General features: G+C 49.4%; 3 protein-coding genes across 15 annotated transcripts in view; 2 read left to right on the forward strand and 1 right to left on the reverse strand.

The window, feature by feature from the left end:
• Positions 1 to 47: 47 nt before the first annotated feature.
• On the forward strand, positions 48 to 4,149 carry LOC100437347 (mitochondrial chaperone BCS1). Of its 9 annotated transcripts, XM_054549849.2 has the most exons (10): positions 357 to 429; positions 723 to 850; positions 991 to 1,105; positions 1,628 to 1,996; positions 2,095 to 2,234; positions 2,448 to 2,642; positions 2,890 to 2,953; positions 3,202 to 3,371; positions 3,575 to 3,692; positions 3,840 to 4,149. In XM_054549849.2, the coding sequence occupies exons 4-10, from the start codon at positions 1,677 to 1,679 to the stop codon at positions 4,090 to 4,092; spliced, it is 1,260 nt and encodes a 419-aa protein (XP_054405824.1). In that variant the 5' UTR covers positions 357 to 429; positions 723 to 850; positions 991 to 1,105; positions 1,628 to 1,676; the 3' UTR covers positions 4,093 to 4,149. The 9 variants fall into 9 exon arrangements, with proteins under 9 accessions (XP_054405826.1, XP_009236391.1, XP_009236389.1 ...); XM_009238114.4 differs by lacking the exon at positions 723 to 850 and having other exon boundaries at positions 349 to 429; XM_009238115.3 differs by lacking the exon at positions 991 to 1,105 and having other exon boundaries at positions 352 to 429.
• Positions 4,150 to 4,576: 427 nt separating this feature from the next.
• Positions 4,577 to 12,748, reverse strand: RNF25 (ring finger protein 25). Of its 2 annotated transcripts, none has more exons than XM_024243068.3 (10): positions 12,631 to 12,748; positions 9,297 to 9,371; positions 8,931 to 9,033; positions 8,771 to 8,838; positions 8,604 to 8,673; positions 6,855 to 6,926; positions 6,612 to 6,755; positions 5,856 to 5,948; positions 5,440 to 5,574; positions 4,577 to 5,239 (listed from the first exon to the last, which is right to left on the reverse strand). In XM_024243068.3, exons 1-10 carry the CDS (start codon positions 12,669 to 12,671, stop codon positions 4,661 to 4,663), a joined length of 1,380 nt encoding a protein of 459 aa, XP_024098836.2. In that variant the 5' UTR covers positions 12,672 to 12,748; the 3' UTR covers positions 4,577 to 4,660. The 2 variants fall into 2 exon arrangements, with proteins under 2 accessions (XP_024098836.2, XP_063569127.1); XM_063713057.1 differs by lacking the exon at positions 12,631 to 12,748 and adding an exon at positions 9,519 to 11,375.
• Positions 12,749 to 12,778: 30 nt separating this feature from the next.
• Positions 12,779 to 18,978, forward strand: part of STK36 (serine/threonine kinase 36) — a 30,118-nt gene continuing 23,918 nt past the window's right edge. For 2 of the 4 annotated variants that reach the window (XM_009238102.4, XM_009238104.4), the window contains exons 1-6: positions 12,779 to 12,916; positions 13,442 to 13,614; positions 14,321 to 14,461; positions 14,575 to 14,652; positions 16,037 to 16,167; positions 16,716 to 16,965. In XM_009238102.4, the coding sequence (XP_009236377.3) occupies positions 13,531 to 13,614; positions 14,321 to 14,461; positions 14,575 to 14,652; positions 16,037 to 16,167; positions 16,716 to 16,965 (684 nt within the window). In that variant the 5' untranslated portion in view covers positions 12,779 to 12,916; positions 13,442 to 13,530. 4 annotated transcript variants of the gene reach the window in all.

The following is an 18,978-nucleotide window of genomic DNA, read 5'->3' on the forward strand; positions in this document are numbered from 1 at the left end:
AGCTCGCTCCACCCGCATTCCCTTCCCAGTTCCGCCCCGCAGCCGCTCACTCACCTCCAGACCCAGAGCCGGCGGGAGCCGCATCTCTATGGTCGGCCGCGGCTGGAGCGGCCCCCGGGGCCCCCTTTGTGCGACCGCCTCCGGCTCAGCCGCCTCTAGGATATTGGTGATGTGGAAGCCACTCTCTCTTCCTCTTGCCAGCTGCCGGGGTACTCTATGTTTTCTCTCTGTGGTTTTTCCCGCCCTCCACCCCCACTCCAGCCCTGAAGCGAGAGAAGCACCATCGAGAGCTCTGGGGTAGAGTGGCGTGGGCTTCTCGGTGGGTGTGGCGGGAAGTAGATGTAAGGACCCGGGGCGGGGCCGAGCGCAGCTTCCCCAAAGTGCAGGCGCGGTGAAACCATCGAGACGGAGGGCCAGAGAGTCACGGCGGTGAGAGGGCTGAGTGACCCGTTACCCCAAACCATGTGGCTGGAGGCGCGAGCTGGGGTGTAGGCGAGGTTCAGGAGGGGGTTCCTGGGTGTCGCGGAGGGGCCAGGGGCGGGAGAGCTTTGTCTGTGGCCTTCCATGCATAGATGTTTTGGAATTCTGGATCCCAGTTCTGAGGCTCAGCCGAGGTCACTGCTGTCAGCTCACCTCCCTGCATGCCAGGCGCAGGGCAAAGTGGCCGGGGTTCGGGGTTGGAGGAGAGGTGTACTAGAAACAACTTTGCGCTTATCCGTCAGGATCTTTGTCTACGATGTGACGATCCGTGGAGAAAGTAGCAGATGGGCAGATTTTCAGTTGCGGAGAATGAGGGAGAAAAGAACGGGCATTCCGAGCCAAGAGCACTGCATGAGCAAGGAGCTGGGAGGTTGCTTACTTGTTGAACATATTTGTTGCATATTTGCGTATTTGCTAAACAGGTAGTGTTAGGAGCTAATCCATGAAAGGTAGGCGGGCGCCGTATTGTAGAGGGCCTTGAGTCCCAGGCTGAGTTTATACCCAATTCAGGGGTCTGTTGGGAGCCAGCCATTGAAGGTGCTGGAGCAGAGAGAGATATGGAATTGGAGCTGATCCCTATGATGAAAGATCTGGACCCTTGTGTAGCTGTTCCGTGAAGCAGGAGGTGAAGACCTATTAAAATGCCATTTCAAGAACTACGATTTTAAAGACAGTTTAGGTGGGAGGTAATAAAGGTCCAAACAAGACATTAGATATTGGGGACATAAGGGAGAGGATATTTGGAGGACATTACTCATAACAAGACACAGCGTTACTGACAAGTCAACGGACGCTTCTCCCTTGCTGACTGCAGCCAGTGGGCCCCTTTTTATCAAAGCTGGTCCCAGGGACCACAAAAATCCTGTCCCTCCGTTATCCTGATGTGAAGCCTGTTTATATAGCTCTTTTTGGTTTAAGGCATCTCCAGACATGGTCCTCTGGTAGGAAACAGGTATGAGTAGACTAATGAAGGACAAATGGCATGAGGGACCTGGAGTCTCCACCGTTGCATTCCAATACCACCCTTACCCCCACAAAAGGAGGGTATTGACCCACACAGTAGTGCTGACCTGTGGGCAGGGCTGGGGAGGTCCAATTTCTAAAGTAATCTGTGCTTTGTCCCATCTCCACTGTTCCCCACCCCTAGGTTTTCGTAACACCCCAGGGCCTGTAAGGTTTGGTGTTTCCCTTTCAAGATGCCACTTTCAGACTTTATTCTGGCCCTGAAGGACAATCCCTACTTTGGGGCTGGATTTGGGCTGGTGGGTGTGGGCACAGCCCTGGCCCTGGCCCGGAAGGGTGCCCAACTGGGCCTGGTGGCATTCCGGCGCCATTACATGATCACACTGGAAGTCCCTGCTCGAGACAGGAGCTATGCCTGGTTGCTTAGCTGGCTCACCCGCCACAGTACCCGTACTCAGCACCTCAGTGTCGAGACTTCGTACCTTCAGCATGAGAGCGGCCGCATTTCCACTAAGTTTGAATTTGTCCCCAGCCCTGGAAACCACTTTATCTGGTAAGGTTGGGAGCTAGGGAGGGCTGTGAGAGTAGAAAAGAATGATGGGAGCAGGGTTTGACCCATTCACTCACTCTGTTTTGATTGTTCTTATTCAGGTATCGGGGGAAATGGATCCGGGTAGAACGAAGTCGAGAGATGCAGATGATAGACTTGCAGACGGGGACTCCTTGGGAATCTGTCACCTTCACGGCCCTGGGCACTGACCGAAAGGTTTTCTTCAACATCCTGGAGGAAGGTGTGGGATAGCACAGGCAGGCTTTCTAGGGACACTGCAGGGATGGGGACATTTGACATCAGATGAGCAGTTTGGAGAGGTGGAATAAGCAGGCCGGGGTGAGCCCATGGGAACAGGGGGCCAGAAGGAAGCTGTTTGGCACAGCTCTACCTAACTGAAGAATCAGCCATGGTGAAGGGAATTACTGGCTTTATCTCATCTTCTCCTTCCCAGCTCGAGAGCTAGCCTTGCAGCAGGAGGAAGGGAAGACTGTGATGTACACAGCTGTGGGCTCTGAATGGCGTCCCTTTGGCTATCCACGCCGCCGGCGACCACTGAATTCTGTAGTTCTACAACAGGGTCTGGCTGACCGAATTGTCAGAGACGTCCAGGAATTCATCGATAACCCCAAGTGGTACACTGACAGAGGTGAGAAGCAGCTGGGGTCTTGGCTGTGCTGTTTTTGACATTTTTAGAAGGGACAGGTTGGTCTCCAGCCAGATGGGGTGATATAAAGAAAGTTCTAGTCCAATTTCCAGAGATTAAGAGGAATGAAAAGTTGTGTATGAGAATGATTTATTTCCGTACCAAGGTTATCAGGCTTCCAGGGGGCAGGGCTGGGAATGAACATAGATATCTGGGGCAAAAGACATGATAATCCTGGCTCTATCCCTAGGCATTCCTTACAGACGTGGCTACCTGCTTTATGGGCCCCCTGGTTGCGGAAAGAGCAGTTTTATGTGAGTATTCAAAATTTCTCTTAACTTGGCAAAACGAAGCCTTTGTGGAAACACTGGGCTGATGGGGTTGGAAAGGGAAATGAATCTGGGGATCGGGGACCAGGATAAACTGAAACATGTGGAACATTAGGGTGTGAGGTAGAAGTCAGGCCTCTGAGACACATGTCCCCAGACGGTGAGGAGAGTAGCTGGGCCTGAGGAAGCATTTCCAGGTTGCCTGCTACCTCCTGCCATCCCATGCTCCATAGCACAGCCCTGGCTGGGGAACTGGAGCACAGCATCTGCCTGCTGAGCCTCACGGACTCCAGCCTCTCTGATGACCGACTCAACCACCTGCTGAGCGTGGCCCCGCAGCAGAGCCTGGTGCTCCTGGAGGATGTGGATGCTGCTTTTCTCAGTCGAGACTTGGCTGTGGAGAGTAAGTGAGGGGTTCTGGAGGAAGTGGAGCGGGTAACTATGGAACAGGGGAAGAAAGCAGAAATCCAGAGGGCTGGCGGAGGATGCCTGGGTTAGTGACAAGAGCCCACAAGACGCATGGATAAGTAGGGGAACATAGTGGGGCATGCTAATTTTATGCTGGGCTATGACTACTCATGCTTCCTTATCTTTGCCTTCCTCCAGACCCAGTAAAGTACCAAGGCCTAGGTCGCCTCACCTTCAGTGGACTGCTCAATGCCTTGGATGGTGTGGCTTCCACTGAGGCCCGCATCGTGTTCATGACCACCAACCACGTTGACAGGTAGGAAGGAGCCAGGCATCCTGAGACTAAGGCAAGAGCCCACCCCCTCCCCTAGTACCTTGGGAGGAACAGGAGGTTGAGGGGCCATCTCTGTTGGGTGCTAGTGTGACCACTGCCTGTGACTCTGCTTTCCCTGTCTTCTCTCAGGCTGGACCCCGCCCTGATACGCCCGGGGCGAGTGGACCTGAAGGAGTACGTGGGCTACTGCTCACACTGGCAGCTGACCCAGATGTTCCAAAGGTTCTATCCAGGGCAGGCACCTTCCTTAGCTGAGGACTTTGCAGAACATGTCCTTCGAGCTACAAACCAGATCAGTCCTGCCCAGGTGCAGGGCTACTTCATGCTGTATAAAAATGACCCTGTAGGGGCAATTCACAATGCTGAGTCTCTGAGGAGGTGATCAGGCTGAGCTCAGCTCAGCTTTCCTCCTCTAGTTCAATAAACATCTGCCACACTACTCTGCTGTCTCCTCTCCCTTCATCACTGGATTGGTACTTGAGTAAGACGGGCTGCAATCACAGGTGCCTACAGGGGTCAGTCAGGCAACCACATATACAAATGATGGGGCATAGCCTAAGATAAAGAGATGAGACACAAAACAGGAAACTAAATTCCTCTACCTAAAGGCATTCTATGTATATAAATAATGGACAGGCATGGGTGTGTACACAATGGGTTGTTAACGGTGGGTCCTAAGGACTCTGCTTACATGCTGACATCCCACTAGTTTTCCCTGAAACTCACTATACTAGCTAATGAGACGTCAGACCCTCTTTACCCAGCTCTTTGAAGAACAGACTTCAGAGCAAACTTGGGGGCTGCTCTGCCACAGCCCAATCTTACTAGGAATTGAGAAAAAGAGCCATTCCTTACAGGCTACGCGCTGCTGAGCAAAGAAAGCCAAAGAAGGCCAAATATCTTTATTGCCCCCTTCCCATCCCCAATTCCCTGTTCCCCGCCAAGTCCTGCTAGGAACCATCCTCAGATTCCAGGCCCAGGGGCTCCCTCCGAGTACCAGGCCGGTATGCTCCCTGGCCCCGAGGCAGGCGAGGGTAGGAAGAACCGGGTGTCCGGCCTTTAGAGCGCTCCCAGCGAACACAGTCCCGAGTCCTGCGGGATGGGGGCCCCTGCCAGCTGCCAGGCCCCTTCTCTTGTGGAGGACCTTCACCTCCTTGGCTATGGGGTTCTGGTTTTAGGTCCATGGGCTCCTTGAGGGGCCCCTCAGGAGGTGGCAGTTCCTGGGTGTCACGGGTACCTTTAGGGGCGTGGCACTCCCCTCCCTTCGGGTGCCTCCGTTCGGGCTGTCGCCAGGGACCTCGACTGGGCTTGGGGGGATCTAGCATAGCTTTCTGGGTTTCGCCCAACCTTTGCTGATTTGACCTGGCCCCTGGAATCTTCTCACATATGTACTGGGTCGCCACAGGCAGAGGAGTTGGCAAAGTGGATTGGACGGCCAGTGAGGTGGACAGTTCTGCTGCAAGGGTGCTGGGTGGTTGGGATCCTTTGGAGACATCTACAGCTGACTCAGGTTCCGCAGGGGCAGGAGGCTAGAAAGAAGTGACAAGATGCAGTGAGGGAGATGCAGCTCCTCAAGGCGAGGAACTACAGGCCCCTCTACTATCTGGGCTGACCATGATCAGCCTATCATCTTCCTGGTTAGAACAAAGCTCACTCTGGGGCCATGGCCGACTGGGGTTTGTAGGAAGGTTGGTGGCATTACGGGACGACTGGGAAACCCTTCCCTCACCTGCTGAAGGCTGATGAAGTATCGGTTTCGCTCAGCCTCAAGGTCAATGATTCCCCCCCGCTCCTGCTGCCTCTGGTAGAGCCGCTTGCGTTCTTCTTGCTGGCGCAAGCTCTCTGCACTGGGCTGGTATAGCTCCTGGAAGGAAGAATGGCAGAGAGGAAATAATGAACAGCAGAAGGCTGACTCAAACCTCTACTCCTCTGAGGCTGCCTCAGGAGATCTGTACTGGTTTTGCCCCTCAGGTCTGGGCTCCCAGAGTCTTAGGCTCCTGCCAGTGGGGGATGTCGCTTTGCAGAGAGGTCCTAGGCAGTTCAAGCCCAATTTCAGAGATCCCATTTGACACAGACAAGATGCCATTCCTTACTCTTTAGAAAATGCCATTACTCCTGGCTCAGATTGGAAGAAAGTCCCCTTACCATGAGCTGTTGGGGTTCAGGGGCTGCTTTCAGTGAGGCAAGATCATACACGAGGGGCTCTCTGCACACTGGACACTGCACACCGACTGCCTTCTAAAAAAGAGAAAAATCATATGCCTGTGTCACAGCCCAGGACGCCCCCTGGTGCTGACCCATCAGCCAACCTAATCTGCAGAGGGCTGGGACTAAAGGGCACAGGGACACCGGTTCAGCAGTGAGTTGGGACAGAGCACGGGTTGTCTAACTAGAGATCTGGGAACCCCCCGAAACTGCATGCAATATGTAAGTGTATATAAGGATGCCCTGGCCAGGCACGGTGGCTCGCGCCTGTAATCCCAGCACTCTGGGAGGCTGAGGCAGGCGGATCACTTGAGGTCATGAGTTTGAGACCAGCCTGGCCAACATGGTGAAACCCCGTCTCTACTGAAAATACAAAAATTAGCTGGGTGTGGTGGCTCACGCCTATAATCCCAGCTACTCGAGAGGCTGAGGCAGGAGGATTGCTTGAACCCAGGAGGCGGAGGTTGCAGTGAGCCGAGATTGTGCTACTACACTCCAGCCTCGGTGGCAGAGTGAGAATCCATCTCAAAAAAAAAAAGGATGCCCTTTGTTTTGGACAGAGGTAAGAGTTCATTAATCTCAAGGGTATCTATGACCCTAAAAAGGTGAAGAGCCACTGGAGTGGAGGGATGGAAAAGGTTGTGAAAGGCTGTGCCTAAGGGTGTCAGATGAGCGTGCAGGTGCAGTGAGGTCTACCTGTTTGGTTGCAGCATGCTGCCGTTCCTGTTCCTGCTCCTGTCCTTGTGCCTTCAGCTCGTGCTCCATGTGCTGGATGTACCGAGCAAGGCAGTGGCAATGGAAGTAGTGGTAACAGGGTGTTTTGGTAAAGGCCTCCTTCTCCTAGAGGGAAGGCAGATGTAGGGCACTAAGTCAGAGCTCTCTCACAGCCCTCATCTGCTGGTCCCAAACAGAATGCCAGGTCCCAAGAGAGAAACCCACCTGAAAACCATAGAGGCAGATGACACACTGGCCATGAGGGATGTTGTTATCTGTGAGAATTTCCTTCCCTTTCTGAGGAGAGAAGACACCGATTAAACAGGGGGGTAGGGGGAAGAACGGTGAGCAAGGCCTGTCTACTACTCCTAGGAGTGACTGGCTGGACTTGGCTCCTAGCAGGCCAGTTTGTTACCTTGTGTTTATGCATTTCTGTCTTGGTGATGCTCCCTCTGCTGGGAATCAATCCTTCTCCACATCTCCGCCCCTCCCCCAAAATTTGATCTTCCTGGTTTCAAAATTCAACCTAATTGTTTTTCCTTTCATTAAGTCACTTTTAATATATCTTGGAGATGAAAATAATACACTGTGAGAGAAAAAAATGTTCAATTAAAACTCATCTTCTGGGAGGCCTTTCTTGATTAGCCCCCTTCAATATCACTCCCCCATGGGGCAATGCGTTTGTTCTAAGTCAGCTTTCAGAAAGCATGTCAAGGCATGGACAACCCAAATGGACAGAGAATTCACAAGGCATTGAGTTGGGCTGTGAACTATGCATTTGAATTGTTATTTGAATAGCTAATAGTGTACTCTGGAATTCCACAAAGTCCAAGGCTGCATGGTGGAGGCCTGAGCTAGGACTGCTACGGTGGCCTATCAAACCCACTATCTTTGACTCTCAGCCACCCACCTTCATTCTATTCTGAACATTTTTCTTAAAAATTTAAACTAAGAGAGGCTGGGCATGGTGGCTCATGCCTATAATCCCAGCACTTTGGGAGGCTGAGGCAGGTGGATAACCTGAAGTCACGAGTTCAAGACCAGCCTGGCCAACATGGAGAAACCCAGTCTCTACTAAAAATACAAAATTAGCTGGGTGTGGTGGCGCATGCCTGTAATCCTAGCTATCTGGGAGGCTGAGGCAGGAGAATCACTTGAACCTGGGAGGCGGAGGTTGCAGTGAGCTGAGATCACACCACCGCACTCTAGCCTGGGTGACAGACTAAGACTGTCTCAAAAAAAAAATTAAAATTAATAAATAAATAAACTAGGGGAAAATAAAACTGTACTTAATTTTATATTTTTAATCTCAAACAATAAAAGTTTTCCATGTATATTGGAGCTCCAGGTTTTGCTTCATATGGGTTGTTTCATTAAGCAGTGTATAAGCTCTTTCAGTAAAGGAACCATGACTTTTTCCTTTTTTTTTTTGAGATGGAGTCTCACTCTGTTGCCCAGGCTGGAGTGCAGTGGCACGATCTTGGCTCCTTGCAACCTCTGCCTCCCGGGTTCAAGCGATTCTCCTTCCTCAGCCTCCCAAGTAGCTGGGATTACAGATGCCCGCCACCGTGCCTGGCCAACCATGACTTTTTCTAGTCAGTTCCAATGGCAGTCTAGCCTTCAAATGTTCATTTATGGCTAAGACACCCCCAAGCAAGATCTGTATCTTTTGCCACTTTCAGTTGCCAGTGCCAAGAGAACAAGACATACACTGAAACTGATGCAAGAAAAATTCAAGGTGAAGAGGAAAAGTCATTTTCCGTCAAGATGCTGGCATAGGCAACTTGGAGATGCTACTGAACTGTCTTTTGGGAAGTTTTTCAAATAGAAGAGTCTCATTTCTCTGGATTAATTTAGACCTTACCTAATGACTCCAGATCTGTTTAAGATTCTAGGCCCATGGCTTCCCTTTTACAGCTACAAACTGCTCTAGCTTGAAGGAAAGAACATATCCCAGACTAGCGCACCTCTTACCTCAATGAGTTCATAGAGCATGGCAGTGCCCAGCCCAGCCTTGGCCACATGGCCCAGCACCTGTAAGATCCTGGAGGAAGAGGGCAAACTAAATATTAGATCTGCCCATTTCTGTCACCGGGCAAAGCTGTAGCTGAGTTTTCCCTGTTCTGACAGGTTCAACTTACGTGTGGATCTGTTCATCTGAAAGTCCTCGGGGATTTCGGATAGAGATCTGTGGCACCTCATGGGGATACTAGTGGGGGCAAATAACAAGTTACTGCTGAAGTGATTCACCCCAGGGACTCTCCCCTTCCTCCCTTTGCTGCCACACAGTAGGGGCTTCACCTCTGCTGGGACCTGAAGCACCAGAGTGAAGCAGACATACTGTGAATCCTGGTCCTCTGCAGTGGCAGGATGCAAAGTGATGTAGATCTCCCATGGTGAAGTTCTGCAGGTGGATCAAGTGGACACGCAGATGTGACTGGGTAGGGGCTTGGGGGCTGGGGAGGATGGGGCTGAGACAGTAAAGTGGGCAAAGGAAGTACACATTGGACTCTTTCTTTTGGGGTAGGATTAAAGGAATAGCTTTTGTCTACACAAGAGAAATATTATCTCTGAATCAAGGCTCACAATGTCTTAAGACCCAGATTCGGCATAGAACCTCTCCTCGTTACTAGGGGGACTCCTGCCCACCACTGGTTGGATACATACCTGCCATTTCCTTTAATCACCTGTAGCTCATCCAGATAGATGGACTCCAACACTTCAACTTCAGAGGGAAGGACCCTAGAGAGACAGGAGTAAACTAACTCACCATTACAGCTCTCCCTGTGGAAGCCTGCTAAGGCCAATAAAGGCGGGCTTTCTACAAAAACGGCAATCTACCAGAATGCATTATCCTGCTAAACTCCTTAAAAACAAGGAATATGTTACCTTAAGTTGTCAACTGGCCAAATAGGAGGCATGGAAATCAGAATTTTAGGCATCGTTTCTGCCAACAGATGAAGAAGTGGATTCTAGAGAAGTAAAATGACTAACCAAGGCTTAACATAGGTAGAACTGGGCCCAGAGCCAGGTTTCCTGACTCCCTGTTTAAGTTTCATTCCCCTTAGTGGCTGACTCTCTGGTCTAGAGATATGGCACCCATTCATTAGCATTAACGTTACCAATATTATTCCAACCTTTCCCTACGTCACTGTCCAGTGTGGATCCCAGTGCCTTGGCTACTGTCTACATACAGTTTTAACACCAGTCACCCTAAGCCTTCTTAAAGGAGAGAGCAACCTCAACACAACATGTTTAGGGTGGTATAAAGGCTGTGTTGTAATGGAAGAGCCAGCAGCCTCAGAGTTAGTTAACAGATACCAATCACTTACAAGCTATGCAATCTGGGATGTGACCTCTCTGAAAGCTTAAGTTATCCTGTCTATCACACATAGATAATAACACCTACTCTCTAGGGTTATTGTGAGGATAAAAGGTGATTTGTTTACATAAAGTACCTAATAGTATCTGGGCTATAGTAGCTAGTCTACATCCTCTTTTTTTCCTGTCTGTATATAACCTTCTCCCTTAGAAAGAAAGAGGGAAGGAGTGAGGTAATAGAGTACTCTGGATGTATTTATGACCCTGGCTGTCTGGTTGACCTAGATCAGCCTGTTGAGGTTAGGATCCATGGTTCTGATGTAAATCAAGGGACACACATGCTTAAGCATAGAAACAGCAGTTGTAATGAAATTGAAACTGAGTGATCAGTTTGTGTCTACAGCTCTACCAAGTGATACATGCAAAAATGCACACTTTGCTTTCTCACACTGCTCCCTCTTCATTCTAAGAGTAAGGCTGCCCCAGCACGACCTACGTCAGTGTTGTTAAGTCTTAGGCAGAAACTTCAAAATATAAAATATAAAGCTTTACACCTCACAGATAACAGTGTAGTTTTGGCTGACATGGGAGTGGGAGTCTCACAGTACAGGCTGCTGCCCTCATTGTCGCTGTCTCCATGGTTCAAGGTGACTCCCCTGAATCTTAAAAGTTCCCCTGAGCAGGTGAACTATAAGTTATCCCAGCACTTTGGGAGGCTGAGGTGGGAGGATCACTTGAGGCCAGGAGTTCGAGACCAGCCTGGGCAACAAAGCGAGACACTATCTCTACAAAAAATAAAAAATTAGCTGGACACGGTGGTCCCAGCTACTTGGGAGGCTGAGGCAGAAGAATCACGGGAGCCCAGGAGGTCGAGGTTGTAGTGAGCCATGATCTTGCCACTGTACTCCAGCCTGGGTGACAAAGTAAGACTCTGTCTCTTAAAAAAAAAAAAAAGAAGTTTCCCTGAACACTTTGAAAACCAGTAGTCTAGATAGTCTTAATAAAGGCCAGTACTAGCTGGGCTCCCTGAACCAATGTAACACTGAGGTGTAGCCTCAGTCAAGTGGCCCTTCAATACTTCGCCCACCCTAGCTACGTGGGTCCTGGATGGGACGGTGGTAAGGTGGTGACAACAAAATGGGAGAGGGGGGCCGGGTGCGGTGGCTCAGGCCTGTAATCCCAGCACTTTGGGAGGCCGAGGCAGGTGGATCACGAGGTCAGGAGATCAAGACCATCCTGGCTAACAGGGTGAAACCCTGTCTCTACTAAAAATCACAAAAAATTAGCTGGGTGTGGTGGCAGGCACCTGTAGTCCCAGCTACTCGGGAGGCTGAGGCAGGAGAACGGCGTGAACCCGGGAGGCGGAGCTTGCAGTGAACTGAGATTATGCCACTGCACTCCAGCCTGGGCGACAGAGCAAGACTCCGTCTCAAAAAAAAAAAAAAAAAAAAAAAAAAAAAAAAAAAAAAAATGGGGGAGGGGGGAACTGAAGAATGTCCTAGTACAAAGAATCTAAGGTGTGGAGTCAGACAGATATGGATTTCTAGTCGTAATTTTCTATCTTTTGGCAAATCACTTTACTTCTTTGGGGCTCATCTAGTCTTCCCAGGTGCCTGCACCTCAGTTATTAATGAAAAGGAGGCTGGGTGTGGTGGCTCACGCCTGTAATTCCAGCACCTTGGGAGGCTGAGGTGGGAGGATTACTTGAATACAGGGGTTCAAGACCAGCCTGGCCAACATGGCAAAACTCTGTCTCTGCAAAAAATACAAAAATTAGCCGGGCATGGTGGCACACACCTGTAGTCTCAGCTACTTGGAAGGCTGAGGCAGGAGGATCACCTGAGCCTGGGGAGGTCGAGGCTGCAGTGAACCGTAATCGCACCACCGCACTCCAGCGTGGGCGAGAGTGAGACTCTGTCTCAAAAAACAAAACAAAACAAAACAAAAAACAGACTTAAGTATATTACAAATCCGTCGTGATCCTCTCAACTATTCTGAGGTAGATGCCACACCCACTTTTTTTTACAGCTGAGGACACTGACTCACAGAAGCTAGGTGGCCTGGTCAGCATCACATAGCTAATAAAATGCGGAGTTAACCCACATTGATCCTACTTCCAAATCCCAGAGTCCTTCCATGTTCTAGTCTTTAGTTAAGAATGCTTGAGAGAAGGACTAGAGGGACTTTATGTGAGGTGTAAAGCTTTATTCATACAATAGTCCTCACTAGTGCTGTGTGAGAGAGAGAAGGCTGAGGAAAGCGTCTGCGGAAAAAGGCTGATCCAAGGGGAAAGGGGGGCCGGAACTGGAGGGCACTGGTTCTGAAAGGCGAAAGGGAGATGCGGAGGTCTGATGGGCAGGCATCCCCCAAAGCCCCCGAGAAAATTCATTTGAGGAGGAGAGAAACGGATAGCGTGAAGCTGGAGGAAAGGGGATCGAACCGGATAAGGCGAGGCCTGAACTGGCCTGTTGGGCGCAGACCCGGTCTCCTCTCACTCAGATCAGCGCCCCTCCACCCTCCCGTTCCCCAGTCCAGAAGCTCTTCCAGAGATGTCAGCATCTCTGCCATCCCTCATCCCTCGCTCCACCCCACACGCCCGCCGTACGGACCGTCTGCGACAGCCGCTAGGCCTCTGGACTAGATCCTGGCTGTCAGCCAAAGCCCATGCCCCCAGAGTTACCAGTCCTCCTCCCCTGCAGCTGCAGACGCAGACGCCGCCATATCTTCACCGGCCCGCAGCCGGAACCGGAAATGCCCTTAGGGAAGTCGGAGGCGGAAAACTAAGAGGGGTGGGCAGCTAGCGTCGTTTCTAGGCAACAGCAGACTCCGGGTCCTTAGCCGGGCCTGATGGCCCTGAGGCAGTTCGGATGTGTCCCAGGAAGTGCCCATGTGTGGTCCGCCGTCCCTCTCACACCTCTGAGCGCCTTTGTCCTCTGAACTTCTCACCAGTTCTAGCGAGTAAAATTGTAAGAAAGGAAGCCGAAAGAGACCGGCGGAAGAGGCGGGTGGAGAAGAATTATAAGTCAGGCAACGTATGCAGGCAGCCAGAAGAGATGGGGCTAAACGGCAGGGAATCCGTCGCTTGGCCTCAGGAGCTTGGAGCGCCTAGGCTGGGGGTGAGAGAGGGGCTCTGGCCTGCGAAGCACACGGGCCGGGGGTCTGAGAGCGGGTGCTGAGGAGTCTGGGAGTGGCAGGAACCTGGGGGAGACTCAAAGGAGCAGGGTTGGTTGGGCGAGGCTAGGTTGAAAGAGCAGGGTAGAGTGAGCCAGGCTGGGTGAGGGAGAAGGGGGGACCAGGTGTTAGGTGGGCATGGGGCCAGGTTGGGGACAGGAGGCTGAAAGTGGGGAGGAACTACAAAGAGAAGCTCTGTTTGTTCCAAGATCGCATCATCTTTGCATCCATTCCACCCTCCCATGTTTTTTGAGGCTTTATTGTGAAAAAGAGGAAAAGGCAAGGTGGCTAACATTTTTCCTTTCCCATGCCCCAACTAGGCCTCCCAGATGTTGTGGAGCTGTCCCTGGATCTATAGCTCTTCACCGTCTCTACCTTCTTCCTTCTAAGAGATCCTGAAACCTCTGTCATGGAAAAGTACCACGTGTTGGAGATGATTGGAGAAGGCTCTTTTGGGAGGGTGTACAAGGGTCGAAGAAAATACAGTGCTCAGGTGTTGCACAAAGAGCGATACCTTTTGGGTGGGATTTGGTACCCCCAACTCCAGTGGAAAATGGGTCTAGAAGGAATGTATTTATACCAGTTTGTATTCCTAAGGTACTGAGTCCCTCATACTTCTTATGGAGTATAAGCTCTGAAGTTGGATTATTTGGGTGCAAATTCCATCTCCACCGCTTTCTAGCCCTAGAATTATGGACAAATTACTTAACTTCTCTATGTCTCAATTTCCTTATCTCTAGAATAGGGATAAGAACAGCAACTGATCGATGGAGTTTGAGGATTAAATATGTTGTCACATTAAATCACTTAGTACAGTGCCTGGCTGTTAGTAAACAACAAATATTATTAGTCTCTAGCACACCATGTAATAAGAGGTAAACCACTTAAACTCTATTATTTCCTCTTCATTTTTTTTTTTTCCTTTCCTTTCTCCTAAATCTCATCTTGAGTGCTTTGGTCAAATCAGAACACTTCTCCCAGAAGGGAAAATGTTTTGCAGATGCTGTTTCCTCCTGGGATGAGGAGTGGGGAAAGCCTGGATAAGGCCAGGAGAAAATGGAAGCGGGAGACTAACAGAAATAATAAGAGTTACTCAAACACTCTGAAGTCTGACTTCTGGAGCTCTGAGATTAAGGCTGAAATTCTAGCTCTTTTCAATAGTGTGATTAGGCATTAACTTTTCACCTTACCACTGACAGGTTGTGGCCCTGAAGTTCATCCCAAAATTGGGGCGCTCAGAGAAGGAGCTGAGGAATTTGCAACGAGAGATTGAAATAATGCGGGGTCTGCGGCATCCCAACATTGTGCATATGCTTGACAGCTTTGAAACTGACAAAGAGGTGTGCTTTGACAGTTTTGGGCCCCGTCTCCCCAAGCACAAGGGTTCCAGGAATTTCCCAACCTCAGAATGCATGAATCTGGAGCCATCAGTGCCACTGCCTTCTCTCTGTAGGTGGTGGTGGTGACAGACTATGCTGAGGGAGAGCTCTTTCAGATCCTAGAAGATGACGGAAAACTTCCTGAAGACCAGGTATGCTTTCTGCCTTCAACTTCTCCCCACCTCTGAACTCTCTCCAGGTTAGAGAACTGGTAGAGCAAGCTAAGGACACTGAGAGTCTCCATTTCAAAGACTTCTGAGAAGAATATAAGAGTCTAGGTATGTAGAGGCAGTGTAGTGTGGGAGTAAATTATGTAAACATTGGAGCCAAGATATCTGAGTAGGAAGCTTGGCTCTGCTCCTTCCTAGCTGGGTCTCCTTGGACAAGTTACTTTAATTTCTTTGTGCTTAGTTTCCTAATTTGTAAAATGGAGATAATAATCATGTTTGTCTGATAAGTCTATGGTGAAGAGTGTTAAGTCATGTAATGTGTTTGAATAGTTAGCTATTATTAACATTGTTGTTATTAGATACCTTTAGGGAAGAAGGGCCAGTGTAATGGTACCAGAAAGAGGGTAGTAAGAATAGAGGTTGTGGGGAGTCAGGATTTGGCACCAGGACGTAGTGGTTAGCATTGGGATTTTGTTGCACATATCCTCCAGCCACATTTATTCTAGGCATTTCTCTGCACCCAAGCAAGTAGGCCCCCCTTGGGATTCATGATTGCAGCATTCTCTTTCCTTCTGAGCACTCACCACTATTTGTAAGTAATCATATTTTTGAAATTATTTTATTTTTAATTGAATTTTATTTTTTGAGACAGAGTCGCTTTGTTGCCCAGGCTGGAGTGCAGTGGCACGATCTTGGCTCACAGCAACCTCCGCCTCCCAGGTTCAAGCAATTCTCATGCCTCAGCCTCCCCAGTAACCAGGATTATAGCATGTGCCACCATGCCTAGCTAATTTTGTACGTTTAGTAGAGATGGGGTTTCACCATGCTGGCCAGGCTGGTCTCGAACTCCTGGCCTCAGGTGATCCAGCTGCCTCAGCCTCCCAAAGTGCTGGGATTACAGGCGTGAGCCACCACATCCAACCACCATATTTGTTTTATCTGTCTTGTTTGTTTGTCTGACTACTTTTCTTGAAAAAAGGCATTTTGTCTTATTTAATAACAGGTAATGTGTATTGAATATTTACTGTGTGCCAGGCACCATTCTGAGTATTATTTTGCATGCTTTAACTCAGTCCTCACAATAATCCTCCATGTAGATGGTGTTATTATATAGATTGTCACCTTAGTTTGCCCATGGTCAAGCAGATAGTAAATGAGATTCAATAAATTTTTCTTGAATGAATGAATGAGCAAATGAAAGAGTGATTAAATAAGGAGAACAGTAACTAAGAAAGAGTAGTGTGAAGCTCTGCAAGAAAGGGAAGGAAGAAAAGATTAGCAGTAATATCAGGAGAAGTTTTTGGGCTTGTCAGCCAGCTGCTGCTTCTAACCTTTTTTTTCTTTCTTCCACCTCTTTAACTTCTAGGTTCAGGCCATTGCTGCCCAGTTGGTGTCAGCCCTGTACTATCTGCATTCCCACCGCATCCTACACCGAGACATGAAGCCTCAGAACATCCTCCTCGCCAAGGGTGGTGGCATCAAGCTCTGTGACTTTGGGTAAAGATTCTGAGCATCCATCTAAGCTTCCAGTTCCACAGGGAATCTTTTTTTTTTTTTTTTTTGAGATGGAGTTTCACTCTTGTTACCCAGGCTGGAGTGCAATGGCACGATCTCCACCCCAACCTCTGCCTCCTGGGTTCAAGCAATTCTATTGCCTCAGCCTCCAGAGTAGCTTGGATTACAGGCATATGCCACCATGCCTGGCTAATTTTGTATTTTTAGTAGAGATGGGGTTTCTCCATGTTGGTCAGGCTGGTCTCGAACTCCTGACCTCAGGTGATCTGCCCACCTCGGCCTCCCAAAGTGCTGGGATTACAGGCATGAGCCACCGAGCCTGGCCCCACAGGGAATCTTAGACGATACTCTTGACTTATTTGGGCCTCATTTTAGAACCGGAGCTGGAGACTGGGACTGCTGCTGGGTCTTCTGGAACCTAATCAAAGGTGCTCCCTCTGCTCTGGTTTGGGATATCTCTATGTTAGGTAGTAGTGACGAGGTTTAGAATATCTTTTCCCTTACCATTTCCATCCCATTATCTTCTGCAGATTTGCCCGGGCTATGAGCACCAATACAATGGTGCTGACGTCCATCAAAGGCACACCACTCTATATGTCTCCAGAGCTGGTGGAGGAGCGACCATACGACCACACAGCGGACCTCTGGTCTGTTGGCTGCATACTGTATGAACTGGCAGTAGGCACCCCTCCCTTCTATGCTACAAGCATCTTTCAGCTGGTCAGCCTCATTCTCAAGGACCCTGTGCGCTGGCCCTCAACCATCAGTCCCTGCTTTAAGGTAATGAATATTGAAAGGGAGATGACTTTTACATTAGAAATCTGTCTCCCTCTACCTCTGTTCCTTTTTCCAAAATCCTTTTCCAGAGCTGAGGTGGGACTTTGCAGTTACTGAATTAATGGCTGTGTTATTCTGTTCTCGCATTGTTATACAGAACTACCTGAGACTGGGTAATTTTTAAAGAAAAGAGGTTTAATTGGCTCACAGCTCCATAGCCTGTACAGGAAGGATGGCTGAGGAAGCCTCAGGAAACTTACAATCATGACGGAAAGCAAAGGGGAAACAGGCATGTCTTACGTGGCGTACCAGGAGGAAGACAGAGAAAGGAAAGGTGCTACACGCTTTTTTTTTTTTGAGACACAGTTTTTTTTTTTTTTTTTTTTTTTTTTTGAGACGGAGTCTCGCTCTGTCACCCAGTCTGGAGTGTAGTGGCGTGATCTCGGCTCACTGCAAGCTCTGCCTCGCAGGTTCACACCATTCTCCTGCCTCAGCCTCCCGAGTAGCTGGGATTACAGGTGTCCACCACCACACCTGGCTAATTTTTTTGTATTTTTTAGTAGAGACGGGGTTTCACCGTGTTAGCCAGCATGGTCTTGATCTCCTGACCTCGTGACTCACATGCCTCAGCCTCCCAAAGTGCTGGGATTACAAGCATGAGCCACTGCTCCCAGCCTGAGACAGAGTTTTGCTTTTGTTGTCCAGGCTGGACTGCAATGGCACGATCTCGGCTCACTGCAACCTCTGCTTCCCAGGTTCAAGCAATTCTTCTGCCTCAGCCTCCCAAGTAGCTGGGATTACAGGCATGCACCACCATGCCTGGCTAATTTTGTATTTTTAGTAGAGATGAGGTTTCTCCATGTTGGTCAGGCTGGTCTCGAACTCCCAACCTCAGATGATCCGCCTGCCTCGGCCTCCCAAAGTGCTGGGATCATAGGCTTGAGCGACTGCACCCGGCCAGTGCTACACACTTTTAAACAGCCAGATCTCGTGAAAATTCATTCACTATCATGAGAACAGCAAGGGGGAAGTCCTCCCCCATGATCCAGTCACCTCCTACCAGACCCCTCCTCCAACACTGGGGATTACAATTCGACATGAGATTTGGATGGGGACACAAATCCAAACCATATCAATGCCAGAGCTGGGCCAGACAGCCTTGCTTTTCTACTGCAGGGTCTTATTCTGGGAGGGTGTTCTAAAGTTTGCCAAACCTGAGAATGGTAACTCCAGTTTGAGCCAGGCTATGCTTTATCACAATGAAAAGGTAATTGGAAGATACCAGAGATCGATACTGGTCCTCTTACATGCCATCTATTCCACTTATTTCCTGTCAGATGCTATGTCCACATTCTAGATGTTATCTACATAGCTTTCAGTCCAAAGCTATCAGAATGGTGAGAGCTGGTGGAGCTGGTTCAGTGATTAGGGGCAGATGATAGAGGTGATGCCTATTCATTGTGACTAAGTCAGTAGTCTGGAGGAGGGAAGAGAGTAGGAGAGGAGTTGGACTTCTTTTCTATTTTTTCTTTGAGACAGAATCTTGCTGTGTCACCCAGGCTGGAGTGCAGTGGCACGATCTCGGCTCACTGCAAGCTCTGCCCTCCGGATTCATGCCATTCTCCTGCCTCAGCCTCCTGAGTAGCTGGGACTACAGGTGCCCGCCACCACACCTGGCTAATTTTTTCTAATTTTTAGTAGAGACGGGGTTTCACCATGTTAGCCAGGATGGTCTCGATCTCCCAACCTCGTGATCTGCCTGCCTTGGCCTCCCAAAGTGCTGAGATTACAGGCGTGAGCCACTGCTCCTGGCTTCTATTTTTTTTTTAATTAATTATATTTTTTTATTTTTATTTTTTAGAGACAGGGTCTCACTGTGTTGCCCAGGCTTGTCTGAAACTCCTGGCCTCAAGCAATCTTCCTGTCTCAACTCCTAAAGAGTTAGGATTATAAGCATGAGCCACTGCACCCAGCCTTCTTATATTTTTTATGTAGGGCAAGATTATGGATTTTCAA

This window comes from Pongo abelii, chromosome 11 (genome assembly GCF_028885655.2).
Source record: "Pongo abelii isolate AG06213 chromosome 11, NHGRI_mPonAbe1-v2.0_pri, whole genome shotgun sequence".
Classification (NCBI taxonomy): domain Eukaryota; kingdom Metazoa; phylum Chordata; class Mammalia; order Primates; family Hominidae; genus Pongo; species Pongo abelii.

What these genes read in the sequence shown, in the direction of transcription:
- RNF25 (XM_063713057.1), bottom strand. Translation starts at nt 9,571, where the DNA reads ATGCCTAAAATTCTGATTTCCATGCCTCCTATTTGGCCAGTTGACAAC. An exon ending in TCTGCCTCTATGGTTTTCAG is followed by an intron (nt 6,756 to 6,854) that starts GTGGGTTTCTCT and finishes CCTTCCCTCTAG; the next exon opens with GAGAAGGAGGCCTTTACCAA. An exon ending in CTGAACCCCAACAGCTCATG is followed by an intron (nt 5,575 to 5,855) that starts GTAAGGGGACTT and finishes TCTTCCTTCCAG; the next exon opens with GAGCTATACCAGCCCAGTGC.
- LOC100437347 (XM_054549851.2), top strand. Translation starts at nt 1,677, where the DNA reads ATGCCACTTTCAGACTTTATTCTGGCCCTGAAGGACAATCCCTACTTT. An exon ending in TGCGGAAAGAGCAGTTTTAT is followed by an intron (nt 2,954 to 3,201) that starts GTGAGTATTCAA and finishes CATGCTCCATAG; the next exon opens with CACAGCCCTGGCTGGGGAAC. An exon ending in ACCACCAACCACGTTGACAG is followed by an intron (nt 3,693 to 3,839) that starts GTAGGAAGGAGC and finishes GTCTTCTCTCAG; the next exon opens with GCTGGACCCCGCCCTGATAC.